The sequence below is a fragment of the Coregonus clupeaformis genome, chromosome 18, assembly GCF_020615455.1.
Source record: "Coregonus clupeaformis isolate EN_2021a chromosome 18, ASM2061545v1, whole genome shotgun sequence".
NCBI lineage: Eukaryota > Metazoa > Chordata > Actinopteri > Salmoniformes > Salmonidae > Coregonus > Coregonus clupeaformis.
The window spans coordinates 9,340,779-9,367,019 of record NC_059209.1 but is presented as its reverse complement, the minus strand read 5'-3'; the positions used below and the strand labels follow the sequence as shown (position 1 = coordinate 9,367,019).

Here is a 26,241-nt window from a genome sequence, read left to right as displayed (position 1 = left end):
ATTGTGTTGTGTGACAAAATTGCACGTTTTAGAGTGGCCTTTTATTGTCCCCAGCAAAAGGTGCACCTGTGTAATGATCATGCTTTTTCATCAGCTTCTTGATATGCCACACCTGTCAGGTGGATGGATTATCTTGGCAAAGGAGAAATGCTCACTAACAGGATGTAAACATTTGAGAGAAATAAGCTTTTTGTGTGTAAGGAAAATTTCTGGGATCTTTTATATCAGCTCATGATACATGGGACCAACACTTTACATGTTGCGTTAATATTTTTGTTCAGTGTAATTCTCCAAAGTGACTTAATATGTGCGAATTAGCCTGGCTAACCATAAGGATCCACCACCAAAGCCATGATGATGCTAAATGACGGCAGTTGCATGACCACCCTACATGTTGAATGGAATCTTGTTAGCTAACTCTGTTAGACAGGCTTATTCACCTTAAAACAAGACTGCATTTTATTCATAAAAGACATACTTTTTAAAGCATTAATGGAAATTTTCTAGTCATTATATCATTTATTTAAAAGTCGAAAAATGGATACCAATCACAGATTGCCCCTTTAAATTAGAAAATGATGTGTCATTGATGTCATTACTAATTTAATGCTGAAAAAGCCACAGTCTGTTTTATATATAATTATATATTGCAAGATTGATTAATTATTCAAAAACTGAGTTAAAAAGTGCAGCCTTCAACTCTTAAGTTTAAGAATACAAAAATATATATGTGTTTTGACCACCTCAGAGAGAGAGAAACAGGAGTAGACAGAGGGAGATGTGTGTGTTCATGTCTGGTTTGTGTGTGTCGTAGTGGTAGTGATGATATTGAAGAGTCCAGTAAACTCCTGTGGCACATAGCTGCTCTCCCATTGGCAGAGCTGTGCTTTGGAGTTTTTGTTCTTTCTCTCTCTCTGTCCTCCTTACTCCTGTTTTCATTCTGCCTTTCTCAGCAGCATTGTTCCTGCCTCCTCTATTCCAACACGCCCTTATTTGACACTTACATTTTTTTGCCAGAGTTGGCAAATTACTCTGCATCACAGCGCCCCTCGCCACTCCATGTTTCACCTTCCCACATTTGCGACAAGAAAACCAGCAGTGTGAGCCAGTGCAGGGGACTAAGGGGCAGACAGGCAGGCGGTGGGGGGGGTGTCTTCCTTTGAGATGAGAGGAGGCTCTGATGATGCACAGGGACACTGGTGTTGTCACAGATGCTTGATTATGTGTCGGTGTTTAATTGTGTGTGTGAACAGGTGGATGTCGGTGTGGGAGTGGGTGTTTGTCATTGTGTGTTTTTGGGTGGGTGGGTGTTTAATTGTGGGTGTGGGTGTGTGTGTGCGACGTGCCCATTTGTGTTTGTGTGTTTCTGTGGGTATGTGCGTACATACATACATCGTACGTAGGTACTCCGGTTGTGCTAGTCTGTGTTCCAGTAATTCATTGCCTGGTTGTGTGTCATTGCCACAGTATTCACACAGTCTAAAAATATTGCTTTTGAAGGAATCGCTAAATGAAGTGGAAGTAATGATATTCACACTGTTTCAGTATGGTAATTAAAATGATGAAAGAAGACATTCAGTAAATACAGTGCCTATCATAAGTATTCACCCCCCTTGGATTTATTCACATTTTATTGTTACAAAGTGGGATTATAATGGATTTCATTGTAATGTTTGGTAAATTACATCAAATGTAATTTTTGTTACATTACTTAAAATACTCTGTTACATTAATGAAAAATAAAACACTAATATATCTTCATTAGATAAGTATTCACCCCCCTGAGTCAATACATGTTAGAAACACCTTTGGCAGTGATTACAGCTTTGTTTGTTTGTTGAGTCTTCTTGTGTAAGTCTCTAAGAGCTTTGTACACCTGGATTGCACAATATTTGCCCATTATTGTTTTAAAAATTCTTCAAGCTCTGTCAAGATGTTGGTGATCATGGCTAGACAGCAATTTTCAAGTCTTGCTTTAGATTTCAAGCAGATTTAAGTCAAAACTGTAACTTGGCCACTCAGTAAGAATTCACTGTCTTCTTGGTAAGCAACTCCAGTGTAGATTTGGCCTTGTGTTGTAGCTTACTGTCTTGCTGAAAGGTGAATTCCTCTCCCAGTGTAAAGCAGACTGAAGCAGGTTTTCCTCTACGATTTTGCCTGTGTTTAGCTCCATCCCGTTTCTTTTTATCCTGAAACACTCCCCAGTCTTTGCCGATGTCAAGCATATAACATGATGCAGCCACCACCATGCTTGAAAATAAGGAGGCAGTTACTATGTGATGGATTTGCCCCAAACAAAAGGCTTTGCTTTTAGGCCCAAAGTGTATTCCTTTGGCATTTTGTTTTTGCAGTATTACTTTAGTGCCTTGTTGCATACGTTGTTGATCCATCCTCAGTTTTCTTCCATCATAGCCATTGAACTTCGTAGCTGTTTTAAAATCACAAATGGCCTCCCTGAGCAGGGAGGTAACATCCCTGAGCAGTTTCCTTCCTGTCCTGCTGCTCAGTTCAGAAGAACGACTGTATCTTTGATGTGTCTGGGTGGTTTAATACATCATCCACAGCATAATTATTAACTTGACTATGCTTAAAGAGATAGTCAATGTCTAATTTATTAATGTTACCCATTTATATAAATCACTGCCCTTCTTTATGAGGCTTTCAAAAAGCTCCTTGGTCTTTGAAGTTGAATCTGTGCTTGAAATTCAATGCATGACTGAGGGACCTTACAGATGTTGTATGTATGGGGGACAGAGGAAGGGGTAGTCATTCAAAAATCATGTCAACCCCTATTATTTCACATGGAGTGAGTCCACGTAACTTATTACTTCATTTGTTAAGACAAATTTGACTCCTGAACTAATTTAGGCTTGCCTCAACAAAGGAGGTGAATACTTATGCAACAACTATATATTAGTTATTTAATTTGTATTCATTTGTAAAAATTAATTTGTACTCAGTTTGAGAACTTTAAATAATTTGCTCTCTTTCTCTTTCTCTCTCTCTCTATCCCCTTCTCCCTTTCCCTCCCTCCCTGTCCCACCACCTCTCACCCTCTGTGCAGCCTGTGAGTTGATGAACAGGGGGATCCTGGCGCTGGTCACCTCTATCGGCTGTATGTCGGCGGGCTCCCTGCAGTCGCTGGCGGACGCCATGCACATCCCGCACCTCTTCATCCAGCGTGCCCCTGCCGGGACCCCTCGCTCCAGCTGCCCCCTCATCACCACCCGTGCCCGCCAGGACGACTACACCCTCTTTGTGCGCCCGCCCGTCTACCTCAATGACGTCATCCTCCAAGTGGTCAGCGAGTACAGCTGGCAGAAGTTCATCATCTTCTACGACCAGGAATACGGTAAGGCCGTGTCAGGGGAAGTGGGGGAAGCAGACCTGGGTTCAAATACTATTTGAAATCATATGAAATACTAGATCTGGGCTTTAATGAAGTCGCCTTTTGCAATGAAACCAATAGAACGGTCCCGAAAATGCAAACCCCACCCACTTGGCACTCTTGGCAGGGTAAAGCAAACGCTCAAAGATTTAAAATATTATTAATAGTATGTAAAACCAGGTTTGATGGGAAGTGGGTTGCAGAGATTAGGGAGTGTGGTGGTGGGGGGGGTACTGTAGTTGACATCCATAGGGAGGCATTCAATTATTTATGAAGATACAGTGATGGAAAAAAGTATTTGATCCCCTGATTTTGTAAGTTTGCCCACTGTCAAAGAAATGATCAGTCTATAATTTGAATAACAGTGAGAGACAGAATAACAACAACAAAATCCAGAAAAACGCATGTCAAAAATGTTATAAATTGATTTGCATTTTAATGAGGGAAATAATATTTGACCCCCTCTCAATCAGAAAGATTTCTGGCTCCCATGTATACATTTATACAGGTAACGAGCTGAGATTAGGAGCACACTCTTAAAGGGAGTGCTCCTAATCTCAGCTTGTTACCTGTATAAAAGACACCTGTCCACAGAAGCAATCAATCAATCAGATTCCAAACTCTCCACCATGGCCAAGACCAAAGAGCTCTCCAAGGATGTCAGGGACAAGATTGTAGACCTACACAAGGCTGGAATGGGCTACAAGACCATCGCCAAGCAGCTTGGTGAGAAGGTGACAACAGTTGGTGCGAATATTTGCAAATGGAAGAAACACAAAATAACTGTCAATCTCCCTCGGCCTGGGGCGCCATGCAAGTTCTCACCTCGTGGAGTTGCAATGATCATGAGAACGGTGAGGAATCAGCCCAGAACTACACGGGAGGATCTTGTCAATGATCTCAAGGCAGCTGGGACCATAGTCACCAAGAAAACAATTGATAACACACTACACCGTGAAGGACTGAAATCCTGCAGCGCCTGCAAGATCCCCCTGCTTAAGAAAGCACATATACAGGGCCATCTGAAGTTTGCCAATGAACATCTGAATGATTCAGAGGAGAACTGGGTGAAAGTGTTGTGGTCAGATGAGACCAAAATCGAGCTCTTTGGCATCAACTCAACTCACCGTGTTTGGAGGAGGAGGAATGCTGCCTATGACCTCAAGAACACCATCCCCACCGTCAAACATGGAGCTGGAAACATTATGCTTTGGGGGTGTTTTTCTGCTAAGGGGACAGGACAACTTCACCGCATCAAAGGGACGATGGACGGGGCCATGTACCGTCAAATCTTGGGTGAGAACCTCCTTCCCTCAGCCAGGGCATTGAAAATGGGTCGTGGATGGGTATTCCAGCGTGACAATGACCCAAAACACACGGCCAAGGCAATAAAGGAGTGGCTCAAGAAGAAGCATATTAAGGTCCTGGAGTGGCCTAGCCAGTCTCCAGACCTTAATCCCATAGAAAATCTGTGGAGGGAGCTGAAGGTACGAGTTGACAAACGTCAGCCTCAAAACTTTAATGACTTGGAGAAGATCTGCAAAGAGGAGTGGAACAAAATCCCTCCTGAGATGTGTGCAAACCTGGTGGCCAACTACAAGAAACGTCTGACCTCTGTGATTGCCAACAAGGGTTTTGCCACCAAGTACTAAGTCATGTTTTGCAGAGGGGTCAAATACTTATTTCCCTCATTAAAATTCAAATCAATTTAAAACATTTTTGACATGCGTTTTTCTGGATTTTTTGTTGTTGTTATTCTGTCTCTCACTGTTCAAATAAACCTACCATTAAAATGATAGACTGATCATGTCTTTGTCAGTGGGCAAACGTACAAAATCAGCAGGGGATCAAATACTTTTTTCCCTCACTGTATGGGATGGAGATCTGATAGACTCGCAGCATGGCAGACATTAGCAAGCTAATGGATAAAGGCCTGAACTCTGGAGCCCTGCATTCTGGAGGCCCATAGTTAATGCATCAACATTGTAAATGTTTCCCACCATCTCCATCAACCTTCATTATACTGGATTGTTTGTGTACTGTATGTGAGAGAGAGAAAGACAGAGAGAGAGAGAGAGAGAGAGAGAGCCTTTGTGTGTGTTTGTGCATGAGAGAAAGAGTCAGGCAGACAGAGATTATGTTTATCACTGGATGTGTATGTGAGTCTGTCTTGTGTGTGGCATTGTCTCCATTCTCCATGTATGTCCCTATGGAGCCCATATCCCATGGTCCACTGCAGCATGTTAAAAGTATCAGGGCTGGCTAAATAAGTGTGGCTCCCAGCAGACCAGCCAGCGGAGGCATTTTGGGTCTCACTGCCAGTTGCACTGTGTTGTAGTGTAGTGCTATAATGAAGCTCTGCGGCTGCCCACCCCACTCACCACCCTTAAGCCCCAACGTGGTTTGACCAGTGAATCAGAAGATGGGCCTGCCAGGTATTAACCATACCAGTCTCTGAGCCCGAGCTCTTTGAGATGTAATAGTGTTCTCTCACACATCGCCTCGTCTTCCGAAAAACGGCTTTGGGGACAATAGAGTGTGTATGTGTAAATTGAATTGGGTTACCCACTCTCCCCTATTTTCAGGTCTAGTGGTGCAGTCGGAAGACTGAAAACTGGGGGAGTTCAGTGTGTCTGTATGGCGGGGGATTTGGGGCTTAAGAGTTCCCAGAGCTGTTGCTCCTATCAGAGTTTATCAGTCTATCTAGCCTGGGTTCCAGTCTGTTTCTCCTCCTTTACCAACTCCTTATGGAATTGTCATGCTAAATAAACACGATCTGCGTAACAAAAAAAATAGATACAATTCCCAAACTATCATAACCCTTGTGATTGGAGGGTAACTGTGGGGGTTATCGAATCAGGAACAAATCCTCTGTCCTACTGGGCTCAATACTTAATCTAGTTGGATAGCATACAGTTGAAGTCGGAAGTTTACATACACTTAGGTTGGAGTCATTAAAACTCGTTTTCCGACCACTCCACTAATTTCTTGTTAACAAACTATAGTTTTGGCAAGTCGGTTACGACATCTACTTTGTGCATGACACAAGTAATTTTTACAATTGTTTACAGACAGATTATTTCACTTATAATTCACTGTATCACAATTCCAGTGGGTCAGAAGTTTACATACACTAAGTTGACTGCGCCTTTAAACAGCTTGGAAAATTCCAGAAAATGATGTCATGGCTTTAGAAGCTTCTGATCATCATTTGAGTCAATTGAAGGTGTACCTGTGGATGTATTTCAAGACCTACCTTCAAACTCAGTGCCTCTTTGCTTGACATCATGGGAAAATCTAAAGAAATCAGCCAAGACCTCAGACAAAAATGGTAGACCTCCACAAGTCTGGTTCATCCTTGGGAGCAATTTCCAAGCGCCTAAAGGTACCATGTTCATTTGTACAAACAATAGTACGCAAGTATAAACACCATGGGACCACGCAGCCTTCATACCACTCAGGAAGGAGACGCGTTCTGTCTCCTAGAGATGAACGTACTTTGGTGCGAAAAGTGCAAATCAATCCCAGAACAGCAAATGACCTTGTGAAGATGCTGGAGGAAACAGGTACAAAAGTATCTATATCCACAGTAAAACATGTCCTATATCGACATAACCTGAAAGGCCGCTCAGCAAGGAAGCAGCCACTGCTCCAAAATCGCCATAGAAAAACGAGACTACGGTTTGCAATTGCACATGGGGACAAAGATCGTAATTTTTTGAGAAATGTTGTCTGGTCTGATGGAACAATAATAGAACTGTTTGGCCATAATGACCATCGTTATGTTTGGAGGAAAAAGAGGGTGATTGCAAGCTGAAGAACACCATCCCAACTGTGAAGCACGGGGGTGGCAGCATCATGCTGTGGGAGTGCTTTGCTGCAGGAGGGACTGGTGCACTTCACAAAATAGATGGCATCATGTGGAAGAAAAATTATGTGGATATATTGAAGCAACATCTCAAGACTTCAGTCAGGAAGTTAAAGCTTGGTCGCAAATGGGTCTTCCAAATGGACAATGACCCCAAGCATACTTCCAAAGTTGTGGCAAAATGGCTTAAGGACAACAAAGTCAAGGTATTGGAGTGGCCATCACAAAGCCCTGACCTCAATCCTATATAAAATTTGTGGGCAGAACTGAAAAAGCGTGTGCGAGCAAGGAGGCCTACAAACCAGACTCAGTTACACCAGCTCTGTCAGGAGAAATGGGCCAAAATTCACCCAACTTATTGTGGGAATCTTGTGGAAGGCTACCCGAAACATTTGACCCAAGTTAAACAGTTTAAAGGCAATGCTACCAAATACTAATTGAGTGTATGTAAACTTCTGACCCACTGGGAATGTGTTGAAAGAAATAAAAGCTGAAATAAAACATTCTCTCTACTATTATTCTGACATTTCACATTCTTAAAATAAAGTGGTGATCCTAACTGACCTAAGACAGGGCATTTTTACTAGGACTATATGTCAGGAATTGTGAAAAACAGAGTTTAAATGTATTTGGCTAAGGTGGATCTAAACTTCCGACTTCAACTGTATGTAGAACATTTCCCAATAAATGGATTGTATTAGGCTATGACGCTGGCTACAACTACTGCCTCTCATCTGGGAAAACAGGTGAAATCAACGCTGGCTTATTCCCTTGCTTGTGCAATGATAGCTATTCATTTCGAGGACATGTAAGCTGATGGTTTCTTGTTAGGAACATGCAGGTAAAATCCCAGTTGAATGCTGGAACCACTGTGGAACACATTTCGAGATCCTCGAGCAGAGAACATGTGCAGATAACACAGCTACACTGGAGGGGATTAAGTAGGCCCGTATTTGTTGATGGTGGGGCGGCCGAGAGGAAGCCCAAAGCTGCGTCCCAAATGGCACCCTATTCCCTATATAGTGCACTACATTTGACCAGGACAACGCATCTGCCACGCTGATCCTCAACACGGGGGCCAATCAGGGGTGCGTGCTCAGTCCCCTCCTGTACTCCATGTTCACCCATGACTGCATGGCCAGGCATGACTCCAACACCATCATTAAGTTTGCCGACGACACAACAGTGGTAGGCCTGATCACCGACAACGATCAGAGCCTATAGGGAGGAGGTCAGAGACCTGGCCGTGTGGTGCCAGGATAACAACCTCTCCCTCAACGTGACAAAGGAGATGATTGTGGACTACAGGAAAAAAAGAGGACTGAGCACGCCCCCATTCTCATCGACGGGGCTGTAGTGGAACAGGTTGAGAGCTTCAAGTTCCTTGGTGTCCACATCACCAACAAACTATCATGGTCCAAACACACCAAGTCACACCAAGACAGTCGTGAAGAGGGTACGACAAAGCATATTCCCCCTCAGGAGACTGAAAAGATTTGGCATGGGTCCTCAGATCCTCAAAAAGTTCGAGAGCATCCTGACTGGTTGCATCACCGCCTGGTATGGCAACTGCTCGGCCTCCGACCGCAAGGCACTACAGAGGGTAGTGCGTACAGCCCAGTACATCACTGGGGCCAAGCTTCCTGCCATCCAGGACCTCTATACCAGGCGGTGTCAGAGGAAGACCCTCAAAATTGTCAAAGACTCCAGCCACAGACTGTCATAGACTGTTCTCTCTGCTACCGCACGGCAAGCGGTACCGGAGCGCCAAGTCTAGGTCCAAGAGGCTTCTCAACAGCTTCTACCCCTAAGCCATAAGACTTCTGAACAGCTAATCGTGGCTACCCGGACTATTTGCACTGCCCCCCACCCCCACCCCATCTTTTTACGCTGCAGCTACTCTGTTAATTATTTATGCATAGTCACTTTAACTCTACTCACATGTACATATTACCTCAACTACCTCAACTAGCCGACGCACATTAACTCTGCACCGGTACCCCCCTGTATATAGCCTCCCTACGTTTATTTTATTTTACTTCTGCTCTTTTTTTCTCAACCCTTTTTTGTTGTTGTTGTTTTATTTAACTTTTTATTAAAAAATAAATGCATTGTTGGTTAAGGGCTGTAAGTAAGCATTCACGGTAATATCTACACCTGTTGTATTCGGCGCATGTGGCAAATACATTTGATTTGATTTGAACCCTATTGGGCCCCCTGGATGAAAGCAGTGGGATATATAGGGAATAGGGTACGTAGCCAGAGTCTCTTTTACCACCATAGGATTCAAAGCAACCTTCCTATTCGTTTAGCATTGACCCCACTTCTGACCAATCTCTAGCCCCCTTTCCAAAACAGGAATTCCAATGGATTTTGAAAGTCAGGACTTCTGCTGTACATGTATCTCTCCGGGTCGAGTTTGTCCACTACGACTACTGTGTGCTTATATGAACATATTAGGCAGAAAATATATTGCTTTTTAGCCATCTCTTTATTATTTAGTATGGAAAATGTATGCACTCACTAACTGTAAGTCGCTCTGGATAAGAGCGTCTGCTAAATGACTGAAATTTAAATATTTACATAACATTACATAATGATTTGAATTTATCAAAGGTAGCTAGTCTATACAGTGTCTGCCCATTTTTATTTTACGATTTATAGAGCTTGATATTTGATGAGAGAGATGATAAGTCTAACAAATATAAACATACTTGCAGTAGTGTAGTGTTTATTATGTATACAGCGGTACATTAAAGTTAATCCTATCCTATAATTATTGTAAGCATCTTAGTAAATGTTGACGGAGAACATATCTAGATGGTGACATGTGTATGGTGCCAGTTTGACAACCCAAACCTATGGATTGTAGAACATTACAAACATGTGTCCATAAAATGTATATAGTATGTATGGGCTGGAAGTAGAGGCCTAAGCGTTGTTGTTCACAAGTTTACTCCAATTGGGGAAGGGGTGGTGGCATTGGAAAGTAATGAAGGGAAATATAATTTAAAAAAGGATATGTGTGTGTGTATGGATGTATGTATATATGTATGTATGTATATATATGTGTGTGTATGTGTGTGTATGTATGTGTGTATGTGTATATATATATATATATATATATATACACTGCTCAAAAAAATAAAGGGAACACTAAAATAACACATCCTAGATCTGAATGAATGAAATAATCTTAACCTTTTTCTTTACATAGTTGAATGTGCTGACAACAAAATCACACAAAAATTATCAATGGAAATCAAATTTATCAACCCATGGAGGTCTGGATTTGGAGTCACCCTCAAAATTAAAGTGGAAAACCACACTACAGGCTGATCCAACTTTGATGTAATGTCCTTAAAACAAGTCAAAATGAGGCTCAGTAGTGTGTGTGGCCTCTACGTGCCTGTATGACCTCCCTACAATGCCTGGGCATGCTCCTGATGAGGTGGCGGATGGTCTCCTGAGGGATCTCCTCCCAGACCTGGACTAAAGCATCCACCAACTCCTGGACAGTCTGTGGTGCAACGTGGCGTTGGTGGATGGAGCGAGACATGATGTCCCAGATGTGCTCAATTGGATTCAGGTCTGGGGAACGGGCGGGCCAGTCCATAGCATCAATGCCTTCCTCTTGCAGGAACTGCTGACACACTCCAGCCACATGAGGTCTAGCATTGTCTTGCATTAGGAGGAACCCAGGGCCAACCGGACCAGCATATGGTCTCACAAGGGGTCTGAGGATCTCATCTCGGTACCTAATAGCAGTCAGGCTACCTCTGGCGAGCACATGGAGGGCTGTGCGGCCCCCCAAGGAAATGCCACCCCACACCATGACTGACCCACCGCCAAACCGGTCATGCTGGAGGATGTTGCAGGCAGCAGAACGTTCTCCATGGCGTCTCCAGACTCTGTCACGTCTGTCACATGTGCTCAGTGTGAACCTGCTTTCATCTGTGAAGAGCACAGGGCGCCAGTGGCGAATTTGCCAATCTTGGTGTTCTCTGGCAAATGCCAAACGTCCTGCACGGTGTTGGGCTGTAAGCACAACCCCCACCTGTGGACGTCGGGCCCTCATACCACCCTCATGGAGTCTGTTTCTGACCGTTTGAGCAGACACATGCACATTTGTGGCCTGCTGGAGGTCATTTTGCAGGGCTCTGGCAGTGCTCCTCCTGCTCCTCCTTGCACAAAGGCGGAGGTAGCAGTCCTGCTGCTGGGTTGTTGCCCTCCTACGGCCTCCTCCACGTCTCCTGATGTACTGGCCTGTCTCCTGGTAGCGACTCCATGCTCTGGATACGCTGACAGACACAGCAAACCTTCTTGCCACAGCTCGCATTGATGTGCCATCCTGGATGAGCTGCACTACCTGAGCCACTTGTGTGGGTTGTAGACTCCGTCTCATGCTACCACTAGAGTGAAAGCACCGCCAGCATTCAAAAGTGACCAAAACATCAGCCAGGAAGCATAGGAACTGAGAAGTGGTCTGTGGTCACCACCTGCAAAACCAGTCCTTTATTGGGGGTGTCTTGCTAATTGCCTATAATTTCCACCTGTTGTCTATTCCATTTGCACAACAGCATGTGGAATGTATTGTCAATCAGTGTTGCTTCTAAGTGGACAGTTTGATTTCACAGAAGTGTGATTGACTTGGAGTTACATTGTGTTGTTTAAGTGTTCCCTTTCTTTTTTTGAGCAGTGTATATTTGCGAGAAAAAAATAAAACATATGGGGGATTGGAAGTGATGCAGAAAATTACATTGATGGAAGTTACAATCTATCTGAAATATTAAAGCTGATCTACCCCCTAAAAAAAAAATACCAAAAAAAAAAAACATGCGAAACATACACTGTCTGATGAAATCAAATTATTTATTACATTTAAAATCGCAACATACTTACAGAACATTTAAAATCACAACATACTTACAATTGAACACATAAATAAAAGAACATAAAACAAACTGTCCAAAGGGACTCTTATATTCATGCGTGCATACATTTTCGTACGGGTGGCCTCAGCGGTAATCGAATCCATGGCCATTGGAGTTGTAAGCACCATGCTCTACCAACTGAGCCACATAGGACCACATCCTCATGGTGGCTGTGATCTGAGCCTCAAATGTGAGACTCAACACTTCCTCATCTTAGTCTTTCATATTTACAGGGAGCCCTTTCTCTTCCAAGGTGTTTGAGAGAGATTTATGGTGCGAGGCAGCCAGGTTTGTTTTTGAGCTCTTTGTAGTGTTCGTGTGTTGTGAAGCGTAGTAAAATCATTAGCCACAGAAGAGATGCTGCAGATACTCTGGGATTGATGGAGGCAGCCCGAGACCTACACCTCACTCAATCAGCATATAGCATAAAGGCATATAGCACAGACACACGCACATGCACACGCACGCACGCACACACTCACACACACACACACACACATACACTCTTGTACAACTAACCTTGTGGGGACACACAATTCAGTCCCATTCAAAATCCTATTTTCCCTAACCCCTAACCCTAACCCTAAACCTAACCATAACCCTTACCCTAACCCTAACCCTAACCCTAACCCTAACCCTAACCCTAACCTTAACCTGAAAACCTAACCTTAACCCTAACCCTAAACCTAACCCTAGCTCTTAACCCCAAACCTAATTCTAACACTAATTCTAACCTTAATCCTAAACCCCCTAGAAATAGCATTTTACCTTGTGGGGATCAACAAAATATCCACAGTTGGTCAAATGTTTGTTTGTTTACTATTCTTGTGGGGACTTCTGGTCCCCACAAGTATAGTTAAACACGTCCACACACACACACCCTCACACACATACGCACACACACACTTGTGATTTGAGACACACATAGGGCCGTAGAGTAGTAAGGCTAATGCACATAAATCAAGGAATGTAATTTCATTTGGTTTGGCACCATTGACTATGAATTGTAACAGAAAGAAAGATTAAGAAAGATTAATATAGTTATAATAGTGAGACAAGGTTTATTGTTATGGATAACCACTCACTTGAAGTTGTTGTATTGTGCGGGGGATATGGTTAAGGTAATGAAGTGCTGTCGGGACTGAATAATAATAATAATAATGTGAGAGGCTAAGACATAAACAAACTCAGTATCTTGTTACACTCTGTTGAATATTGTTTGATGTAGTGCTACAATCACAGGCTTGACCCAGAGAGTCCAGGGACCATATGTGTCAAGCATCTCAGAGTACAGTGCCTTGCAAAAGTATTCATCCCCCTTGCCGTTTTCCTTATTTTGTTGCATTACAACCTGTAATTTAATGGATTTTTATTTGGATTTCATATAATGGACATACACAAAATAGTCCAAATTGGTGAAGTGAAATTAAAGAAATAACTTGATATTATTATTTATTTTTTTAGATAAATAATGGAAAAATGGTGTGTGCATATGTATTCACCCCCTTTGCTATGAAGCCCGAAATAAGATCTGGTGCAACCTTCAGAAGTCAAATAATTAGTTAAATAAAGTCCACCTGTGTGCAATCTAAGTGTCACATGATCTGTCACATGATCTCAGTATATATACACCTGTTCTGAAAGGCCCCAGAGTCTGCAACACCACTAAGCAAGGGGCACCACCAAGCAAGCGGCACCATGAAGACCAAGGAGCTCTCCAAACAGGTCAGGGACAGAGTTGTGGAGAAGTACAGAACATCCCACAGAGCACCATTAAATCCATTATAAAAAATGGAAAGAATATGGCACCACAACAAACCTGCCAATAGAGGGCCGCCCACCAAAACTCACGGACCAGGCAAGGAGGGCATTAATCAGAGAGGCAACAAAGAGACAAAAGATAACCCTGAAGGAGCTGCAAAGCTCCACAGCGTAGATTGGAGTATCTGTCCATAGGACCACTTTAAGCCGTACACTCCACAGAGCTGGGCTTTACGGAAGAGTGGGCAGAAAAAAGCCATTGCTTAAAGAAAAAAATAAGCAAACACGTTTGGTGTTCGCCAAAAGGCATGTGAGAGACTCTGGTCAGATGAGACTACAATTGAGCTTTTTGGCCATCAAGGAAAACGCTATGTCTGACGCAAACCCAACACCTCTCATCACCCCGAGAACACCATCCCCACAGTGAAGCATGGTGGTGGCAGCATCATGCTGTGGGAATGTTTTTCATCGGCAGGGACTGGGAAACTGGTCAGAATTGAATGAATGATGGATGGCGCTAAATACAGGGAAATTCTTGAGGGAAACCTGTTTCAGTCTTCCAGAGATTTGAGACTGGGACGGAGGTTCACCTTCCAGCAGGACAATGACCCTAAGCATACTGCTAAAGCAACACTCGAGTGGTTTAAGGGGAAACATTTAAATGTCTTGGAATGGCCTAGTCAAAGCCCAAACCTCAATCCAATTGAGAATCTGTGGTATGACTTAAAGATTGCTGTACAGCAGCAGAACCCATCCAACTTGAAGGATCTGGAGCAGTTTTGCCTTGAAGAATGGGTAAAAATCCCAGTGGCTAGATGTGCCAAGCTTATAAAGACATACCCCAAGAGACTTGCAGCTGTAATTGCTGTTATCCTCGCTAGGTGAAGTATTGAAATGCACTGAAAACAGGGGTGTATTTTTCTTTTTTCCCCTACTTTTTGGAGAAAACATATATATTACTTATTGAAATAAATCTCTTTCTCTGAGCAATTGTATTAGTATAAAATAAAATAATTCCACAAATGTTTTGAACATATAATAAAGCTCAGTATTTCAATGATTTATTTTATGCTGTCATTTATGCTCATCTTTATCAACGGTGTCTATATATATATATATATACAAAAAGTTTTGGGACACTGTAAAGTCCATGGAGAATAAGAGCACCTCCTCCCAGCTGCCCACTGCACTGAGGCTAGGAAACACTACCACCACCAATAAATCTACAATAATTGAGAAATTCAACAAGCATTTTGCTACGGCTGGCCATGCTTTCCACCTGGCTACCACTACCCCAGCCACGAGCTCTGCACCCTCCGCTGCAACTTGCCCATGCCCCCCCTCTTCTCCTTCACACAAATTCAGACAGCTGATGTTCTGAAAGAGCTGCAAAATCTGGACCCCTACAAATCATCTGGGCTAGACAATCTGGACCCTTTCTTTCTAAAATTAGCCGCCAAAATTGTTGCAACCCCTATTACTAGCCTGTTCAACCTCTCTTTCGTAATGTCTGAGATCCCCAGAGATTGGAAAGCTGCCGCGGTCATCCTCCTCTTCAAAGGGGGTGACACTCTAGATCAAAACTGTTACAGACCTATATCCATCCTGCCCTGCCTTTCAAACGTTTTTGAAAGCCAAGTTAACAAACAGATCACCGACCATTTCGAATCACACCATTCCTTCTCCGCTATGCAATCCGGTTTCCGAGCTGGTCATGGGTGCACCTCAGCCACGCTTAAGGTCCTAAATGATATAATCGCGATCGATAATAGACAGTACTGTGCAGCCGTCTTCATCGACCTGGCCAAGGCTTTCGACTTTGTCAACCACCGCATTCTTATTGGCAGACTAAATTGCCTTGGTTTCTCAAATGACTGCCTCGCCTGGTTTACCAACTACTTCTCAGATAGAGTTCAATGTGTCAAATCGGAGGGCCTGTTGTCTGGACCTATAGCAGTCTCTATGGGGGTGCCACAGGGTTCAATTCTTGGGCCGACTCTTTTCTCTGTGTATATCAATGTTGTCGCTCTTGCTGCTGGTGACTCTCAGATCCACCTCTATGCAGACGACACCATTTTGTATACATCTGGCCCTTCATTGGACACTGTGTTAACAAACCTCCAAACGAGCTTCAATGCCATACAACACTCCTTTCGTAGCCTCCAACTGCTCTTAAACACTAGTAAAACTAAATGCATGCTCTTCAATCGAACGCTGCTGGCACCCGCCCACCCGACTAGAATCACTACTCTCGACGGGTCTGACCTAGAGTATGTGGACAACTACAAATACCTAGGTGTCTGGTTAGACTGTAAACTCTCCTTCCAGACTCACATTAAGCATCTCCAATCCAAAGTTAAATCTAGAATCGGCTTCCTATTTCTCAACAAAGCCTCCTTCACTCATGCTGCCAAACATGCCCTCGTAAAACTGACTATCCTACCGATCCTTGACTTTGGCGATGTAATTTACAAAATAGCCTCCAACACTCTACTCAGCAAATTGGATGTAGTCTATCACAGTGCCATCCGTTTTGTCACCAAAGCCCCATATACTACCCACCACTGTGACCTGTACGCTCTTGTTGGCTGGTCCTCATTACATATTCGTCGCCAAACCCACTTGCTCCAGGCCATCTATAAATCACTGATAGGCAAATCCCCGCCTTATCTTAGCTCATTGGTCACCATAGCAACACCCACCCGTAGTATGCGCTCCAGCAGGTATATCTCACTGGTCATCCCCGCTATTCCTTCCAGTTTTCTGCTGCCAATGACTGGAACGAACTGCAAAAATCTCTGAAGCTGGAGACTCTTATCTCCCTCACTAACTTTAAGCATCAGTTGTCAGAGCACCTTACCGATCACTGCACAGCCCATCTGAAATTAGCCCACCCAACTACCTCATCCCCATATTGTTATTTATTTTGCTCATTTGCACCCCAGTATCTCTATTTGCACATCATCTCTTGCACGTCTATCATTCCAGTGTTAATACTAATTGTAATTATTTTGCACTATGGCCTATTTATTGCCTTACCTCCATAACTTGCTACATTTGCACACACTGTATATATATTTTCTGTTGTATTTTTGACTTTATGTTTTGTTTTACCCCATATGTAACTCTGTGTTGTTGTTTTTATCGCACTGCTTTGCTTTATCTTGGCCAGGTCGCAGTTGTAAATGAGAACTTGTTCTCAACTGGCTTTCCTGGTTAAATAAAGGTGAAAAAAATGTTTTATAATAATATATATATATATATATATATATATATATAAACACTATAGGACTAGGATTGTATTGAAAAAGTTGTACTGTGCATTTATTGACACAGAAAGCTAAAAGAAAGACAGCCTGAGCTAGTGTACCACGGAACCAATTCATTCATAGCCCAAAGCACAACTTTTGCAAATAATTTATTTGCCCGCGCATCTGAATCAGTAGCACATTTTGGAAGCCACCTTTGGACTCGTCTTTGGCAGGATTTGGATTGTGCATTCAGCCAGTGACCCAGCTGCATAATGGGTTTGATAAGGCCTGCCCTCCTAGCTGAGAGAGAGAGGGGGAAAGACAGGGGGGAGGGAGAGAGAGGGAGAGAGGGAGAGAGAGAGAGAGAGAGAGAGAGAGAGAGAGAGAGAGAGAGAGAGAGAGAGAGAGAGCGCGCTAAAGTGCATATTTGAGAGAGAGACAAAGAGAGAGAGGGAGAGAGAGCCCAGCAAACATGTCCACATTGGCACGATGTGGACCCAATGCGCGCTAAAATATTGGCCCCACGTAGGCTGCCCCCATTTGGTCCAACGCAGGTGGCCCTAAGGACATCCCTCACTTCTCCTGAAATAAGCCAAACCCTTTGATCCAGGTGCCTTTTAAATTGGATCAGAAAGACAAAGTTCTTACTAAAATATACATTTCTCTTGTACAATATCATTTATTTTTTGGCATCACACACAGATCACTTAAACTGGAACGACACTCTCAGTAATGGGTTCACAAAAAGAATGTGTGAACTTAGAACTATAAGGTTATATCTGAAGAAAGATGATTCCGAGGTAATTGACTGTAAAGTTCTGAACCCTAATTGTTTGAATGGTGTCAGCAATTGTATCTTTCTTCTTTTTTAACTTAAAAACATGAATTGGGGTAATTGTAAACCACGCCCCCAAATATTCTGATGAGCCCTCAACTCTACATTATGAAATTGCTGTGCTTGGTGTGGGCTAGCCCTTGCTGGGCTTGGTGTGGGCTAGCCTGTGTTGGGCTGGTGTAGGCTTGGTGCAGGCTAGCCTGTGTTGGGCTGATGTGGGATTGGTGTGGGCTAGCCTGTGTTGGGCTGATGTGGGATTGGTGTGGGCTAGCCTGTGTAGGCTTGGTGCAGGCTAGCCTGTGTTGGGCTGGTGTAGGCTTGGTGCAGGCTAGCCTGTGTTGAGCTGATGTGGGATTGGTGTGGGCTAGCCTGTGTTGGGCTGGTGTAGGCTTGGTGCAGGCTAGCCTGTGTTGGGCTGGTGTAGGCTTGGTGCAGGCTAGCCTGTGTTGGGCTGGTGTAGGCTTGGTGCAGGCTAGCCTGTGTTGGGCTGGTGTAGGCTTGGTGCAGGCTAGCCTGTGTTGAGCTGATGTGGGACATGGGGCCAATGGGGTCGTTTTTGCTAGGAGATGAGCAGCCAGTCAGCTCTCTGGCTATGATTTATATTTTATTTACCTCCTCTGTGAGACATCAGCCTCACCACTGCAGTGACAAATGTACTACACAGGTCTCACTGAAAGAGAAATGCTAATGGTCTATGTATTCCAACCTTTTTCTACAAGAGCAAATGTGATAAAATTGAATGGATAATACTGTGATTTTATAGTAACGGTATTCAAATACGTATTAAGGGGAACAGTGAAATGTGGTCTCCAAGAACCTGTTTTATAGTTTGTGGAAAGATGGTGAGTGAGTTTATTGACATGTCTTTAACTCGAGACTAGCGGCTCAGATGTTTTATCTGGCATTCCATCTACATGTTCATCAAACTGTGACCGCCTTGTCAGGTGTCCGCACAATGAATGTGATGCAAATCTCTCTCTCTTTCTCCATCTCGTCCCTGTTTATCCCCCTCTCCCTCCCCACATCCCCACCTCCCCTTCCCCCTCCCCCCCTCCCCCTATCTCTCTATCCCCCTCTCCCTCCCCACATCCCCACCTCCCCTCTGTCACGGATTCTGCCGAGGCTGCTCCTCCTCCTTGTACGAGCAGGCGTCGGCGGTCGCCGTCCCCGGAGTACTAGCTGCCACCGATCTTTGTTCTGTGTGTGATTGCTTTTGTCTGTCTGTCACACCTGTGTCCAATTGTTTATTGATCACCTGTCCTATAAGTTCTGTCTGTTTGCTTAGTAGGATTGTGTGTTGTTGTTCGCCTGTCGTAGTGCTGCGTGTTTCGTTTCTTGTTTTCTGTTTTAGTGTTTTACGCTTTTTGCGTAATGCTCGCCTCTGTGTTTTTCGAGGCAGGTTGTTTACCGTTTCCTTGTTGGATTATTTGAGTAAACTCTGTTGGACTGAGCCTCGGTGTCCTGCGCCTGACTTCCACCCCACATACACCTCACCTCTTGACACCCTCCCCCTATCTCTCTATCCCCCTCCTTCCTCTCCGCCCATCCCTCCCTCTTTCCATATAGATATCCGTGGGATCCAGGACTTCCTGGACAAGACGTCTCAGCAGGGCATGGACGTGTCGCTGCAGAAGGTGGAGTCCAACATCAACATGATGATTACCAGCATGTTCCGGACCATGAGGGTGGAGGAGCTCCACCGCTACCGGGACACGCTGCGCCGGGCCGTGCTCTTCATGAGCCCTGCCACCGCAAAGGCCTTCATCACTGAGGTACACACACACACAAGTCCACACACACAGGGGTGCACATGCATTCCCAATGCCTGCACACACACTCACGTGTATTTGCGAGGCAGAGGATCCAAGATCGAGGTCCAGTGCGGGATCATGAGGAAGGAAGCTATACTGTTAAGGAGGCACAATGACCCCTGTTACACATAGGACCTAAACTTTTCCACGCTACTACAACTTACTTTCCCTCTTCCACATTCCCACTCATATACCTCATGGAGACAATCACTGCTTAAAACACTGGGTCTAATAATTATCCCCAAATTAGCTATGTTTACATTTACATTTTTATTTTATTTTACATATGATCAATAAGTGCTAAGTAGCTGCTAATACACAACTAATTGTCCACTGATAAGCACTTAGGAGACACGATGGTTCTCTATGGGGCTTCCTTATTCCCTTTATTCATAAGACATTAGAGTTAAAGTCCTAGTGCAGGCAAAAACGTGATTTTCCTATGTTTTATTAGATACACCCATCTAGTACCGGGTCGGACCCCCGTTTGCCTCCAGAACAGCCTGAATTCTTCAGGGCATGGAAACATTGCTCAATTGGTATCAAGGGACCTCATGTGTGCCAGGAAAACATTTCCTACACCATTACACCACCACCACCAGCCTGTACCGTTGACACCAGGCAGGATGGAGCCATAGACTCATGCTGCTTACGCCAAATCCTGACTCTGCCATCAGCAAGACGCAACAGGAACCGGGATTCATCGGATCAGGCTATGTTTTTCTACTCCTCAATTGTCCAGTGTTGGTGATCGCGTGTCCACTGGAACTGCTTCTTGTTTTTAGCTGATAGGAGTGGAACCCGGTGTGGTCGTCTGCTGCAATAGCCCATCCGTGACAAGGACCAACGAGTTGTGCGTTCCGAAATGCCGTTCTGCACAACACCGTTCTACTGCCCTGTTATTTGCTTGTTTGTGGCCCGCCTGTTAGCTTGCATGATTCTTGCCATTTTCCTTCGACCTTTCATCAACGAGCTGTTTTTGTCCACAGGACTGCCGCTGACTGGATGTTTTTTGTTTGTCGAACCATTCCCGGTAAATCCTAGACACTGTTGTGCGTGAAAAGCCCAGGAGGCCGGCCTTTTCTGAGATACTGGAACCGGCGCGCCTGTTACCGACGATCATACCACGCTCAAAGTCGCTTAGGTCACTCGTTTTGCCCATTCGAACATTCAATCGAACTATAAACTGAATGCCTCAATGCCTGTCTGCCTGCTTTATATAGCAAGCCACGGCCACGTGACTCACTGTCTGTAGGAGCTAACCATTTTCATGAATGGGGTGTAATAAACTGGCCACTGAGTGTATATTTCCACAGTATGAGGTTGGAATAATACTGAGAAATTGTGAACATTATGATAATGCTCTTTTAGTGTAAGAGCTATTTGAAAAGACCGCCTGGAATCAAATCAAATCAAATGTTGTTTGTCACATGCTTTGTAAACAACAGGGGTTGACTAAAGCCCAAATCAAACTAAAGGCATTTTTTTTACGTGCGTGAACGAGCGTGTAGAAGGCATGGTAGTGAATGAGAGAAAACAGACGGGCCGCGAGCGTCAACGGCGTCATGTGCTTCAAATTAGAAAGAAAGTATATTTTTTCTTGCGTCTACGTGAAGCAATGCTGGTAAAGTGAACTGATACATTGCCAGAAAATAGACTGTGCATTGTTACGTCTGAAATTGTGACATGTATAGTAAAAAGTGTCTATTTAGTGTTAAGTTTAGCTGCCAGTGCCAATAATACAGATTTGAAAAAAATAAAAAATAACTTTATGCCTACCGTTGTTGATTTCGAGCACAGGCATACAGCCTAGGGAGAGGCTACGGCTGGGGAACTCGAGGAACTCGGTTCAAGAGAGAACACTGTTATGTAGAAAGAATGAGACTAACTAAATTCTTTCTAATCTGCTAGGGTGTACTAGCTACAACTCTCCTCACGTTCATGAGCCAACATAACAGGAGGCAGGTACGGCTGAGTCAAAAGGAACACACAAAAATAATTCACAAGGGCTACATAGCGAACATAACAAATACAACTGTTTATTATGGATCCTCATGGCAATAAAGTCGGCATACGCTACACAATGTATGTGAATGGATGCTCTCTACTCTATTGTCTCTCTGTGTGGTTTCGGCTTAGCAGTGAAGTGCTTACTTACTAGTCCTTTTCCAACAATACAAAGTTAAAGATGAAAAATAGAAATAGTGACACGAGGAATAAATACACAGTGAGTGACAAATAACAGTAACGAGTCAAAATAGCATGGCTATATACAGGGAGTACCAGTACCGAGTCGATGTGCAGGGGTACGAGGTAAATGAGGGAGCTATGTACATATACAGTACCAGTCAAAAGTTTGGACACACCTACTCATTCAAGGGTTTTTCTTTATTTTTACTATTTTTTTGCAGTGTAGAATAATAGTGAAGACATCAATACTATGAAATAACACAAATGGAATTATGTAGTAACCAAACATATGGTGTTAATCAAAATATATTTTATATTTGAGATTCTTCAAATAGCCACCCTTTGCCTTGATGACAGCTTTGCACACGCTTGGCATTCTCTCAACCAGCTTCACCTGGAATGCTTTTCCAACAGTCTTGAATGACTTCCCACATATGCTGAGCACTTGTTGGCTGCTTTTCCTTCACTCTGCGGTCCGACTCATCCCAAACCATCTCAATATGGTTGAGGTCGGGGGGATTGTGGAGGCCAGGTCATCTGATGCAGCACTCCATCACTCTCCTTCTTGGTAAAATAGCCCTTACACAGCCTGGAGGTATGTTGGGTCATTGTCCTGTTGGAAAAACAAATGATAGTTCCACTAAGCCCCAACCAGATAGGATGGCGTATAGCTGCAGAGTGCTGTGGTAGCCATGCTGGTTAAGTGTGCCTTGAATTCTAAATAAATCACAGACAGTGTCACCAGCAAAGCACCCCCACTATATCACACCTCCTCCTCCATTAATACTTTTTTGGTTACTACATGATTCCATTTGTGTTATTTCATAGTTTTGATGTCTTCACTATTATTCTACAATGCAAAAAAATAGTAAAAAATAAAGAAAAACCCTTGAATGAGTAGGTGTGTCCAAACTTTTGACTGGTAGTGTAGGTAGGGGTAAAGTGACTATGCAACAGGATAGATAATAGACAGTAGCAGCAGAATATGTGGGGAGTGTGAAAGTGTGAGAGTAGGTATGTGTAAATGTGTGTGTGGCCTCAGTATGCATGTGTACGCATATTATGTGTGTTTGGGCATATGTAGTGTGTGTGTGTGTGTGTGTGTATGTGTTTGTTGGGGTGTCAGTGTAAGTATGTGTGAGAATCCAGTGTGTGCATCGAGTCAGTGCAAGAGAGTTAGCGCAAAAAAGGGTCAATGCAGGTAGTCTGGTTAGCCATTTTATGAGTTATTTAGCAGTCTTGTTTAGCAGTCTTATGGCTTGGGGGTAGAAGCTGTTCCAGACTTGTTGCACTGGTACCACTTGCTGTGCGGTAGCAGAGAGAACAGTCCATGGCTTGGGTGGCTGGAGCCTTTGACAATAATTCCTTAGTGATGTGTACACTGAGGAACTTAAAGCTCTCGACCCACTCCACTATAGCCCCTTTGATGTGGATGAGGGCGTGCTCGCTCCTCCATTTCCTGGAGTCCACAATCAGCTCCTTTGTCTTGCTGACGTTAAAGGAGAAGTTGTTGTACTGGCAAACTTGATGATGGTGTTGGAATCGTGCGGGGCCAAGCAGTCGTGGGTGAACAAAGAGTACAGGAGGGGACTATGGTGGTCTGCTTGAAACAAGTTGGTATTACAGACCGGGTCAGGGATAGTTAATATACATTTTACATTTACATTTTAGTCATTTAGCAGACGCTCTTATCCAGAGCGACTTACAGTTAGTGAGTGCATACGTATTTTTTTTTCATACTGGATATACCAATAACAAAGAGAGTTCCATATCTCTCTGCCAATAACAGCTAGTTTTCAGTTTTCCCCTCCCCACTCAGACCACTCCCAGACAGTCCTAGCAAAATTCTTGCTTGAGAAATTGCTATTTTCTAAGAAACTATTTTTGTTTATTTTTGACCATTTTGATTGAAAACGATCACAGTAAGGCACTGAGTTGTTACCCAGAAAGTATTTAATATTGAGATAAAATGGCTGCATTGGACCTTTAAGACATTCTTAGACATAAGACAAGACCCGCCAGACATTTTTCCATCAGAACTAATGGTTCATTGTAGTAATGTGATATAACGGCCATTAGACATACTGTCGCAACTTTATGGCTTAGCCTATAATTGTATTTGTTTGAAACGTCATAATGTGCCATTATCTGCACAAGCCTGTGACAGGCACCTAATGCCTTTTTCGGAAGAACAAAGACATCCCTCTATCTGCGTCCCAAATGGCAGTCTATTCCCTTTATAGTACACTATCCTGCCTACCTATGACCAGGGCCCGTAGTGTGCCAGTTGGGATGCCGTCTTCATCAATTAGAAAGATAAATTGGAGGGAGTAATGGGCTTCCCTCTAAGTTAATATTTTATTCATTCTGTTTGAAACATGACACATTTGTACAATGTACAAGGTCATTATAGCAACTTAACATTCTAAACTAGATGGTAATTTTTCATGAAGAAAAATTGTGGGACTTGCTTTAGCTCTTTTCAAGTGTTTTTGTGGTAGTGGAAGTGTTATGATTTTAGATTTGAAAATTAGAGAAGTAGACTAAGATTTAAAATGCTCTAAGTTTTTGTCTAACTTGGAAAAGTAGTAAAACATTTAAAAAGTAGTAAAAATGTCAGTTGTCTTTAAAAGTTTAGATACAATGTAGTTGATGCGGTTGCTTTTGATTGGTAGAAGATCATTCTGCTCTGATTTCAGATTTGAATAGCAGAGAAATATACCAAGACATCATACCCTATACATTTTTGTCTAAGTTGTAGGGAAAGTGGTCAAAGTAGCTGATTTCTGTCAAAAGTCACAATTGGCCTTTTCACACTGCATTGTTCTTAGCCCTGGGCTATCCTTAGCCCCTGGCTCTGGCTAGCGTATCCCGTGTTCACACTAACATTTGTTAACCCTGGGCTTTATCCCTGTGCTAAGGATTCAAACTTGTATCCCGAAGCCCTGGGCTAACGGACAAAGCAACATGCGACCATTGATACATTCTGTCTTGAGTCAAGCATTGGCATTTCATTTTAGCACGAGCCCTACCCATGCCCGCAATGTTTAGGCCCTACCCTAACCGGGCCCAATTGCTCAACCCGAAATTAGAAATATAGTAAATTACTCCATTAGTATCCATAAGATGATTGTCTCTGCATGTCCCTCACTCCCTGCACTGCCCCATGCGCTCCTCTGCATGTGTGAGTATCCATAGCAACGGATCCATTTTGTCCCTTGTGGCCCAGCGGTTCCAGTGTTAAAGGCACTGAACCGATCATCGTCTGTGGCAAATTCAACGAGGATCTGCTGTCCAGGTCGAGCTAGCGAAGGCCATCTTAACATTGTTTCACGAGAGAGGGTACAAGCAGTTGATACAAGCTGCTACCACAGAAAATAATCCCCTGCTGGATCCAGTGTTCATTTCTCGACCATATAGTTGTCTCCATTCAGGTGTGTTGCAGACATACTAAAGCGATCATAACTCAGTGTACTACATTTTCACTTCAGACATCTCTCAGGTGTGAATCTTGACCAAAACATTGTTATCCCATTTCACTGATTGCATTAGTTCTGTATTCATGTTAGTGTAAAAAAAACTAAAGTCCAAATATGTTGTGAAAGCAGTTTTTTTTTTTACGTTCATGGTAAGAAAATCTATAAACAACAATTGCATTTCAAATAATGAATCTCAGATGTATGCTATGCTCAGTTAACTTGTGTGTCCCCCCTGGGGGCAGATGTTCTCAGAGGGAAGGGGTTCCCCCTTTCCGGCCAGTGGGTCCCTCTTCCCGCTTATCCCCCTCCAGCCCAGAGAGGACTTCTTGAACATTCCGCTGTCATCCAAATATGTTGTGAAAAAATAACGTCTTTTTATATATGCCTCAATGCCTCATTGTCTTCTGTGCTCTATTATTACAGTTTAGATAGTCTGTGGTATTCTAGTAAGAGAGTGTATAAAAGTGTAGTAGTCCGAGTGTAGTTATTTCTGATGAAATGTGTGATCTAACGGCCCCACAATCCAAACTAATAAGGTTGATATAGTAGTGTGGAACAACAGATAGTCCCAAAACAAAAATCTAAAGGAAGTTTGTTCTGATATATATATATATCTGAGAGATATAAGAAAGATCAGGAAACATTTGTTATTTAATTTATTACATGTATTTAACCCCTTATTTTTTGGCAGTAAACTGTCTCCATATTTACTTCTATTCATTTG

The 26,241-nt window shown here is 43.3% G+C and overlaps 1 protein-coding gene across 3 annotated transcripts in view; it reads left to right on the top strand.

Annotated features, from left to right (window-relative positions):
- Positions 1-26,241, top strand: part of grid2 (glutamate receptor, ionotropic, delta 2) — a 577,776-nt gene that overhangs the window by 297,515 nt on the left and 254,020 nt on the right. For all 3 annotated transcript variants that reach the window (XR_006004078.2, XM_041904499.2, XM_045226775.1), the window contains exons 3-4: positions 3,065-3,352; positions 19,604-19,809. Coding sequence is in view for 2 of the 3 variants with exons in the window: in XM_041904499.2 (XP_041760433.2) it covers positions 3,065-3,352; positions 19,604-19,809 (494 nt within the window). In the remaining variant the exon portion in view is untranslated. The remainder of the gene's footprint in view (positions 1-3,064; positions 3,353-19,603; positions 19,810-26,241) is intronic.